Source organism: Laccaria bicolor, genomic scaffold, assembly GCF_000143565.1.
Source record: "Laccaria bicolor S238N-H82 LACBIscaffold_15 genomic scaffold, whole genome shotgun sequence".
Lineage (NCBI taxonomy): Eukaryota > Fungi > Basidiomycota > Agaricomycetes > Agaricales > Hydnangiaceae > Laccaria > Laccaria bicolor.
Genome location: NW_001889886.1, coordinates 677441 through 688252, shown reverse-complemented (window position 1 = coordinate 688252; position 10812 = coordinate 677441). Strand labels below are relative to the sequence as shown.

Here is a 10812-nt window from a genome sequence, read left to right as displayed (position 1 = left end):
AAGGGGGGAGTCAACGTACCTTGCATCAATGCCCACAACGATTGTGCGGGTACCATGTCGGTTGGTTTCAAATCCTTCAGCAATTGTAAATTGCAGCAATGACCGTAGTTTTGCTGCTGCTTCAACAAGCTGTGATTGTTGGTTAGAACACCTGTAAAAAGGATGGTGGGCAAATACCTTCCACAGCAATGCAACTCCCATGGTCGTCCTCGTCGAGGCATTTGTGAGACACCAATGACGAGCATCCACAGCAAACAAAGCTCAACATCCAGCCACAGCGATGGAGACCAGGAAAGTCCTTTGTTTTGCGTTTGGGTATCCATGCAGTTAATATTGCCACGTCAACGAGTAGGCGGCTATCCAGAGGACGACGTGAGTGATGTTGAAACTTGAATGTTGAACGTTGAGCATCAGCGCTCAGCACTTGCTGATGCGCTCGTTGATAGGAACACACACACGTGCACACAAATACATCAGCAAAACGTCCAATTATACTTTGGTAACTTACAGTGCTTTGCATTGCCGTCTGCACACCGAAATCGCGAAAATTGTGTTTGGTTTTGTATGTTCGTCACAGATTGTCACGCATCAGGACAACTTTGGGAATTTTGAATTTCTCAAACCCAACTTTTCCTGCGCCTCAGGTATCGGATGAGATGCGCGCGCGAATCATTGTTTGCCATGATGAGCAACAGCTTTCACCGCAGGAGATTGCAGGCCTTGTTGGATGTTGCGTCCGGTAAGCGGTCTCTTACTTCCTGATTTGAGGGTCACGGTACAACACACACAAACACGATTTCCAAAACTCGTTGTGCAAACGGCAATGCAAAGCACTGTAGACTTTGATGTTAGCAACTTTGAGCAACTATTTCAACTTTACCATGAACTTTCACTTCGAGAATACATCTTTGACTTTGATTTCTACTCTTTGAACTACTTTATGAACGTCTTTCACTTTGGAGTTAAAACTTTGAAAGGAGGCTAAAAATTATAAAATTACAAGTTAGAAGGCTATCTCATGTACATTGCATGTACGTGGTTTTCTCGCGAGAGTGACTTCCTCCAAAATGTCGGCATCCACAGCTCCTCCTTCTATGCCAGTGAGCAGGGAAACATATCACCCATACCACCTTACTGATGTGTCTTTTTTCTAGACTGGGCCAACCGTCTTCTCTTATGCTCCCAACAAGTCGTGAATGTTCCCGAGATCACCCGCCGTCTCGGAGTTATCGCCATGAATACCCCCCTCCGATACCTTGGTAACAGCACTTTGTCACAGATACACCTGTGAACACCCATCGTCGTCTGTGTCAAGCGGACTGCTTGTGAGGGTAAACAATCAGTACGTGCATGATGGATGAAGCAATGTAAGTACTCACCTGTCATGACCTTCTTTCATTCCTCACGACCCTATCCCAGTTCGTAAATGCGAAACGCCAGCTGTCCGTAGCGTATCCGCTCGTTTCCCACACTCCTGCGTCCTTCCCGTAGCATTTACGCGTTGGGTTTGATTGTTGCGCTTTCGTGTACGCGTTATCTTGGTTTTGTTCGTCTGATCACGTATCTATTCACCCGTAAATCCTCGTGTCGAGCGGAATGCTTGTGAGGGTGGAGTGTGCGCAGAGAGCTGAATCTGATGGCAAGCAAGGTTATATCTAGCAGCCAAAGTAAGTCCTCAAATGCGAATAGAGGAACGAAGTAACGTACCTGTGTAAGGTTTGGCCCGGGCAAGAAGATGCACGCTGTTTGTTTTTGCACAAGTTGAACTGCCCGGCCCTCATGAGAATGCGATCACGGGTTCACGTGACCTTGGTTCAAGAGAAATTTTTGGTGTTCGCGCACTCTTTCTTCCTTCCCCACCAGCTCTTCCGTTCGCTCTCTTCGCTCATTGGTCGCCACGCACCCTCTTCTCGGCCTGTCTCACCCTCACGGTCCTCTTGTGCCCCTACCACTCCTCCGCTTGTTCACAGACTTCAAGTCTCGCTTTCAGATGGCAACCCATTTGAACCGCAATCCGCGCCTTAGCCGCTTAGAATGATATATCTCGTAAGTGTTTGTTTATCTGTTCCTGCAAACTCTTCTTGAAATTACTGTCTTTCTGGACAGCTCATCATATCTCGCCTCAACAGCAACAACCCGAGTTTGGAGCAGTAGTCCTCTCTCACAGTATGGATCTTTCTCTTTAATCTCTGTATTCGTCTAAATCTAACACTCATCCTCGCAGGCTATTTTATACTTTGGTCAGCAGTCAACTCTTGTGAAACATGCAGTGGGGGAAACGAAGCCGTAAGACGCGTGGACTGTGTAAGTTTTTTCTCCTGTCTCCCTCGCGGATGGGTTATTGATTTGACTTCTCTTCTTATATAGTTCTCATCGCCAATCCAGCCTTTCGTCGTGAGCGTGGGAGGTTGGAGCATTGGTGCAGGGGACCACAACGTCGTTTCACCCTCATATTTATGACATACTGATGTGTCTCCTTGCTCCCCCAGACCACGAAACGAACTATACGACCACCACTACCACAACCAAGACACGACGACCACGAAGACGACCACAACGTGTTCACGACAACCATCGCGAACCACGACCACAATGAATCCACGCCAACATGACCACAACCATGCGCATCCGCAACCACGCCCACGCAACCATGCCAATGCAACCACGACCACGCCCAGGTGCGATCTCACAGCTCCTGCAGACCACCGAGCGAACTCCATAGGATAGCGGCAGCGTGCAGGTCGAGAGCGGCGACTGGATGGATGTAGGCGAGAAGCCTCCGGATTAGCGTCTAGCTAGGGCTTTATCTAGAACACATCTACTGTATTAGATACTGAACATCAATGCTATTCCTTTCTCCTGTTCCATGCCATCCTTCTTGAGATCCAAAGTCACTAAATAAGTTCATCAAAGTACACAAGCAAAGGTGCTACTGAAAGATGGATTCCCAACTTCAGAAAGTTGTCGAACAACTTTCAAAGTTGGTTCAACAACTTTCAAAGTTGCTCGAAAACTTTCAAAGTTATTGTACCTTACTTTACAAAGTTGTCGAACTTTGGCAACTTTGGCAACTTTACAACTTTGCAAAGTTGCGAAAGTTGCTCAAAGTTCAATTGGACGTTTTGCTGATGTAGAATCAACGCGACGCGTCGCGTCGCGTCAATGATTATAATTTTGCATCAAATGGAACATTGAACACTGTAGTCCCTGTAGCCCTATACACATCTTTCGAGGGTTTTTGTTGTCTGAAGAGGAATCCCAACTATCCGTGTTATGAATACAGATGCACGCGGGAATTAACACACAGGAAACTAGCAGAAAACATGTATTGAGAGGTGGGTAAGTTGTGGTAAGAAGCCGTAAGAACTTACGCACCCAGAATTTACGGTAAATTAGGTTCAATTTACAGGGATTTACGGTGAGCTGGTGCGGTCCAGGAGCCGAACGGTCGAAATTACAGTGAGCTGGACCCTAATGATTGATTTACAGTGAGCCGGCATGCTATCGAACCCTGATTTACGGGGAGTAAACCTTTGGCCAAGCATTCCCTAGCATTCCATCCCTGTACAGTCTGAAGTGCATCACAGATCTATCTCCTTACCACACCCATTCAGAAGCTTGGCACTCCCTTTTTCCAGAGACTCAAAAACAAGCAACGTTAGATTATTAAGATACATGAACTACTTCTACTCGGATGTACCCCAACAGCAACAAAAAAAAACCTTGAGGGCATCCCAAGACTCACCCTGTACAATCCGGGAGTAAGTAGAACGCCAGAATGAAGGAATCTACCTCAATCCCATGATCGCCGTCTTGCTGAGTGGTGCGCGCCGGCACGCCGTCGTCAAAATCTCCAAGTGTGAAGCATTGACCGTGGTCCCGGAACCCATAATCAGAGTTGAAGTCTTCAATACCTCCACTTCGCTGCGAGCCGAGCGGGGGTAACCACAGGCCAAATCCTCAGAGTCGATGTCGGTCACAAGAGAGTGCTCAGCGAATTGTGCGGCGAGTAGACAACCATGGAACTGTGTCGCCGAAACAGGAAAGCAAGCGGTCCGTGAAGGGAACGCGGAGAGGAAGGTGGGGCGTGAGGATGCTTGAAATGTGACTTGAGTGATAGTCTGCGTCGTAAGTGAATCCAGCGTGTCACCAGGGAGGAATCGAACTTGATCCAACACCTGGTATGGAAAGGTTGAGAATGATGAAAAAGAGGGATATTGGAGACAAACCACATAGAATAGAGAAACCGCGATGGGCCTTGGCAACGTTGTTGAAAATTCCCTGTATCAACACAATCTCCCCTACACCAGCACCTCCAAACAGACCAATCTTTCCACCATGAGCATAAGGGGCAAGGAGATAACGACCTGGATACCAGTTGCCAAAACCTCAGCAGTCCTCGACTGGTTGAAGGAGGGAGGATCAGCATGAATGGGGCTGAGTTTGACACCCTTGATAGGGCCACGCTCATCAATGGGTTCTCCAATGACATTCATGATGTGTCCGAGCGTAGTGGTGTCGACTGGAAACATGACGGGGAAGCCGGTATCCACTTTTGTTCCACGGACAAGACCCTCGGTACCATCCATGGCAACAGAGCGGACAGAGTTTTCGCCCCCCCGAATGAGAAGCAATGCCAAGGACGAGACGACCGCCACTGAAGTTTTGGACCTCAAGAGCGTTAAGGATTGGCGGGTTGACACTCAGACGGCTGTGCGTTGTTCGACACCTTGCTGCTGAGCGCTGAGTGCCGACGAGCGGAATGCGATTTCGAGGCTGAATAGGGAAGTGGACTGGTGGACGAGTATGTGCAGCAAATGTGCAGGCGGATAAAGTGACTTACAGGTATTGCTCGGCAAGGTAGTTGGTTGGTAGCTAAACCAAATGCAGATGATGGGCCGCCAGGGACGTTAAGCGAAGAATCCGGCCAAAGGCGATTTTACAAAATTTATGGTACCCCTGTAAATTGGTACGGATAAAGTGACTTATTATGGCAGCGAGGCGACAGCATAAGCGCCAATGCCTCGTGGATGACGATCGATGAAGGCATGTCCGATAACTCTTTCCTTCAATCGTCCATCTTGCTCACGCTTCAATAGGTGCGGTTGGAAGCAGCTATGTCTACTCTGCCTAGTCATGATCATACGTCCAGTTCCACTCCCTCCTTAGACGGCAGAGGGGGTGCAATGAATCCAGTTGGTTTGATAGCGTACGTTTAGTGGAGCGATCTTCGTTGCATGTTGAGCTGACCTACTCGACGGCAACTCTCATCAAAGGTTGCAACTTGAAAAAACTTGCGAAGATCTCACAGCTACTGTGTCTGACTTAGCTCGATCCCTGAGTAGGCTACGGGCGACGAACGAGAAAGATGTGTTGGCACGAACGGAACTTGCGCAGAGACACAGCAAGACACTGTCTGATCTTGCGGAAGCGAAATCGAAGATAGCCCACTTGGAGTTGCAATTGAAAATATCGCAGGAAGCGCAGCCTGACAAGAAAATGGCATCTGATCATACGTCCAGTTCCACTCCCTCTTCAGACGGCAAAGGAGGTACAGATTCAGCAGCAAAGGGAAGAAAGTCAACGAAAAGAATGGGTTCTGGCTATAGTACGCCATATTGCGAAAGCTCTACCGCCAGCTTCGATGGCCTAATTTACTCACGCAGTATATTACCGTCTATACACCACAATAGGCGCATTCGAATCAAATCACCATCTCTACAAGAACAATCGTTTCATTGGTCGCGTTCCAGCGAAGTCTTTTCCCCCTCCTCATACCGTAGCGTCTATCAAGCTGTTCTTGTGCGAACTGGAGCACCTTTCGGAGCCCGACAAGGCGCTTGTCTTCACACCGCTCTCAAGCCCAGCACCCAAAGAAGATTCTGCCCGCCTCTCTTTGAGTGCTCCTTCCGGACCAGGCCTGTCTGAACAAGATCCGATTGCGTTGGTGGTCAAGTCGGAGAAGAGGACCAAGGAGGTCTCGCAATCAGAGAAACTGCCGGAACGCTCTGATGATACCGATATACATTACGGCAAGTTTTGCCAACGTCTCTTACTCATATAGTGCACTCATCAGCTTTACAGTATACTATCGCGTCTACTTATCAGGGGGAAGAGGAAATAAAGAGGCAAAGACGTCTTTTGAGGAAAGTGATAGTTCGTTAGGACGCATCAACACCCTCTCCATCGCTCCCCCTCACACTGCTGGGTCTCTGAAAGCGTGTATCGCACAAGTTGAAGACCTCGTAATACCGAATCATCGACTACACAAGTACATGGAACTCTTCCAAGACATAAATAGTGATGCTGCTATGAGCGATAGCGATGTCATATCCTTCCAAAGCGACACTTATCCAGGTAGCGATGAAGGTGATCCCGTAGTCCTTGTCAATGCAACCGCCAATACAGGTAAAGTTCTCAGTGATTATCACTAGACACTCCGGCAACAAACCGTGCTCCTTCAGATGTACCAGATTCAAATTTCACGAAACGCGCTCGGTTGAGTAGTACTGCCAGTGAGTAACAGTTCCTGAGATAATCCGATTCTCATTCTATAGGATCCCGCCGCAGACTACAATAAATATGATTCCGCCTGGCTATCAACAACCAAAGGTGAGATTGTTCACACGGATGGAGTTATTCTCTCCAAAAATTACTCCCCCAACGGTGACAGCAGTATTTCTTTCCTTTTCTGCTTCGTCACCAGTTTGTTGATGCTTTGTCGGAACAGTGTCTTGGGCAGGATACATGGCGATCAATTCCAAGGGTGAAAAAGGCTGTGAGTCTCCAATTTGCCTTTGAGTCACTAGGTGGTTATTGATTTTCTTTGGCAGTTGTGCACCAGAGTGAGTGGTCTCCTCCCTTTGTCGGGGTATTTGATATTCATCGTTTTGCTAGTTTATATTACTTTGATTGATCGCTGAATATCTGAGAGGGTGTATGCTTTCGGAATGGGATATGTCAGGATTTAGGCTCGGAAGGGGTCGATGTACCAGTACCGTAGATTTGTTGTACATATATATGTGACACAAGAAACGAGGATCTGATCATGAAAAACGGCATCGCGCAAGTTAACTTGCAACTGTCAACCGTTGATCCTTTCGACTGCTCTGTTTCAAAGATTCAAACGATACATAAGATATAAGTAAGAGATATACACGAACAAAAAACCCAAAACGCTCGGTTCATTTATTCAATTCCTCGTCAGCATCAGTCAAACAGAGATCGTGCAAAAAAGTCGTAAAAGTCGTAAAGTCACAAGACCGCAAAGCATCTCCCACCCTCAAATTTAGTCAACGCTACCTCCTCCCCCTCCTCCTCAACCAACTCCAAATCCCAACCCCAGTCAACCTCCTCACAAGCACCTTCAACACAACAGCACACACGCCAATACCCACGAGTACGAGGTAACTCCCTCGTCCACCTGTTGATAGGTATAGATCGCGTCGGGCTTCCCAGTCGTGTCTGGGTCTTCTTTGAGTAGGGGTGGTGGTGGGAGAATACGAGTTGGAGGAGGAGGAAGAAGAGCTTGAGTTGGAGGAGGAAAAGAGGAAGGAAGACGTTTTGTCGCCTAATACACGAAAGACCACAGACCGAAGAAGAGTGATGGGCCATGAATTCTTCGAACCAAGTGCCGAAGTGGACGCAAGTCGAGCATCACGCGTTTCCTCGAGCTCTTCAACCCGTTTGGAACGTTCTTCAAGCTCGCATGCTGTCTGATCAAGCGCCCGTCCTCGCTCATCAATTGCCCGTTCTCGCTCATCAAGTGCTCGTTCTCGCTCATCAACCACCCTCTCCCTCTCCTCCACTTCCTTCTCCCTCCTATCAACCGCCATCTCCCTCCGCCCAACAGCCTCCTCCCTCCCCTCCACCTCCCTCTCCCTCTTCCCAACAGCATCCTCACGTCGCCCAACCACCTCCTCACGAAACCCAACACCCCTCTGCACCTCCCCAACCCTCTCCTCCACCCCCTCAATCCTCGCCTGTCGAGCCGCCAGCCCGAGCTCACGTTGGTCGAGGGCTTCTTGGCGGGTTGCGAGGTCGTGTTCTGTTGTGTGGGAGTCCAAGTCCAAGTCCAAGTCCAAGGTCGAGTGCGCGCCCGGATCCAGAGCTGAAAAATCATCGACATCTTGAGGCTCTAGGGAGTGCGAGTCCACGGCAGAGTGTGAGTCCACGGCAGAGTGCGCGCCCAGGTCCAGAGTTGAAGCATCTCCAGACCCCACTAACGCGGATGCTCCTCGCCCACCACGAGGCGGCTCAAGATCGAAAACACTCCATAAATCTGGTTTCCTCTCCTCTAGATCTCCCCCATCTTCCCTTTCCTTATCCCCCTCATTCGCGTTCGGTTTCTCTTCTTCGTTCGCGCTCTCCTTCCCTGCCCCTTCGTCTCCATCATTCTCCTTTTCCTCAATAGATTGACCCCCCTCAACCTTCGCACGAATCAAGTTCCTCCCCCTGCCCGTCCTAACAACCCCACTTGTAACACCAGCAGCAGACCCAGCACGCTTAACAGTCTCGCCCAACTCCAACTCCCACGCTTCCGCTCCCTTTACTGTTATTGGGTGTGCGGGGGAGAGGAGGAGGAGGTCCCTCATGCTCGGTTCGTCGTCTTCGTCCACACCACCGTCGGATAATGGGGATGGGGATGGAGAAGGGGCGGTGTCGTACCCTCCTTCCGTTTCCGTTTCCGTTTCTGGCTCAGGAACGGATGTATCTCTCAAAACACCATCACCAGTCAGAACGTCAAAATACCCAACCAACCCCTCAACACCAATACCAGGTCGTGGCCTAGGATGATGTATCACGCTCCCAGAACCCGTCACCGTCGTCGTCACACCACCAGCAGGTGGGTGTTGTTGTCCTGTATGCGGTGGAAGAGGAAGCGGACGCGCATGTTGGCCTGGACCGCCTATGCCTAACAGTATCGGAATCGCACCTGTTGGGAGGGACGATAGAGGTAGAGGTAGAGGGAGCCGATATCCAAGCTCATACAACCCCGCTGCGTCCATTAAACTCGGAGTAGAGCCTGTATGGACGGGCGTAAGCAAGGGCGGGTAAGGCAGGAGCCGAGCGGGGGATTTGATGGTTTCTTCTCCTCCTTCCGTTCGTGTGTCTTCCCTCGTATTGGCGCTAACACCAGGACTAGGAACGGAGAATAGATCATGTACTGTCCCCCGTGAAGGAAGTGCGCGTTGAGTCTTATTGGGCGAATACGAATAAGAATAAGACGCGGGTTCTTTAGAAGGGGAATAAGAGGCGGAATGGCGTTGGTTCTTGTTCGGTGAACTTGAACTTCTTCCTCCGTCTTCGTCGTCGTCTGAGCTTGGAGATCGTTCTAGGGAGGCTATCATGTCTTTCACCCTCCCATTGCTGTTGGAGGTCGAATCTATGCTTGTGTTTCTGCTCCTCCTTCCTTTGTTAACATTGGCGGAGTTGGAGGAAAAGTCGTCGTGCTGTGAAGAGTGCCCCCATATCCGGTCTCGGAGGGCGTTCTGACGGAGGGAGCGGGAGGCGGAGAGGAGGGTGGTGTGGTGGGGTTTGGGTGGTTCGGACCTCTCCAATCATTGGCATTAGGTAGAAATAAAAACGAAAGAGTGAGAGATGCGTACCCCCCCAAATCACCCTCATTCAACCTCAAAAACATCTTCCCCGTCACCTGTCTCTCCTTAACAAACGCAACGATCTCACGCGTCGGAACCTCCCCACCGCGAAGAGTAGCGGAGAGGTACGCGGCTAGGTGTGTCGCTGACCACGTTTTAGGGTCTTCGGGTAATTTGAGGGCGGGTATGCTAGACGAAGGAAGGGTATCAGCGCGTTTTGTTCTTGGACGGATGCGCGGGGTATTATCGTCTTCTTCATCTGCACCGTGAAGGAGACGGAGACGGGGGCCTTGAAGGGTACAGGCAATGACCTAGGTTCCTCCGAGGTCAGGCTCCGACTGCATCTATGCCTGCTCTCTCTGTGAGGTTTATACTTCGTAGGACTTGAAGAAGGCGTAGACGGGACGTAGTGGTGCTGTGTGAGTGTGGTACCATGGACTTGGTGGTACGATGAAGAGGAGAAGGGGGAAACGATGCCTGTGGATGTCGTTTTTATGGCGTAGGGGTGTGCGTTTGATGAGGGTTACATTTGGGGATGATCATGGAAGCGTCTTTGACTCTTTGGTGAGTGAACTGGCGGGGAATGAAGAGGTGGATGGCGTGGATGTCGAAAATATAGTGATGTCACTGCCAAGGTTCGATTCTTGACTTGCGAGTCGTTACGCGCAACAGTCGACATTCTCAGACTCTGTAGTGGCGAGTCGTCGGGACTAACGTTAGGAGTTGACTTGCACAATGATACCTACGTGAATTATACTTGACTGCATATATGTTGTACCGTAATATACAAGATGATTTGAGGGTAGCCAGTGGTGTTTCGTGAAGTAGCATAGAATCAACACATCGGAGAGGCCAATGAGAAAAGAACGAAAACAAAAAGAATGTTCGAAAGGTTCAAGCCGACCGAGTTACACACTCGCTGAACCGGAAACTTCGTCAATATTTTACAAAACGTGATAGGAGCCAGAAGAAACTCACACCACGCCGATACCTTTTCTGCCATGTCAACTCCATAATCCACGTCGGTCTAGCGCTCTTCAGCACTTGGAACTGATGCCCTGGCAGGTGAGGGTGCGAATACCCTGCTTGGATCGGACGCCAGGTACCACCTGTCTCGCCGCTCCCAGATCCACACGTTGAATTAGATGGTCCTTGCCAATGTAGATACAAATCCTCAGGCTCAAAGGTCCAACATGGGGTTGCGAAGGTGGGA

The 10812-nt window shown here is 49.6% G+C and overlaps 3 protein-coding genes across 3 annotated transcripts; 1 reads left to right on the top strand and 2 right to left on the bottom strand.

The window, feature by feature from the left end:
- Nucleotides 1–1564: 1564 nt before the first annotated feature.
- On the bottom strand, nucleotides 1565–1781 carry LACBIDRAFT_299067 (uncharacterized protein; the record flags this gene model as incomplete). Its single annotated transcript, XM_001882062.1, has 2 exons — nucleotides 1565–1655; nucleotides 1708–1781. 2 exons carry the CDS (start codon nucleotides 1779–1781, stop codon nucleotides 1565–1567), a joined length of 165 nt encoding a protein of 54 aa, XP_001882097.1.
- A 3336-nt stretch (nucleotides 1782–5117) lies between these two features.
- On the top strand, nucleotides 5118–6923 carry LACBIDRAFT_328165 (uncharacterized protein; the record flags this gene model as incomplete). The annotated part of the gene is made up of 9 exons (XM_001882194.1): nucleotides 5118–5209; nucleotides 5346–5608; nucleotides 5694–6063; nucleotides 6158–6408; nucleotides 6508–6515; nucleotides 6558–6612; nucleotides 6731–6778; nucleotides 6834–6845; nucleotides 6898–6923. 9 exons carry the CDS (start codon nucleotides 5118–5120, stop codon nucleotides 6921–6923), a joined length of 1125 nt encoding a protein of 374 aa, XP_001882229.1.
- Nucleotides 6924–7298: 375 nt separating this feature from the next.
- On the bottom strand, nucleotides 7299–10602 carry LACBIDRAFT_328164 (uncharacterized protein; the record flags this gene model as incomplete). The annotated part of the gene is made up of 4 exons (XM_001882061.1): nucleotides 7299–8914; nucleotides 8936–9552; nucleotides 9609–9888; nucleotides 10578–10602. The coding sequence occupies 4 exons, from the start codon at nucleotides 10600–10602 to the stop codon at nucleotides 7299–7301; spliced, it is 2538 nt and encodes an 845-aa protein (XP_001882096.1).
- Nucleotides 10603–10812: the final 210 nt, after the last annotated feature.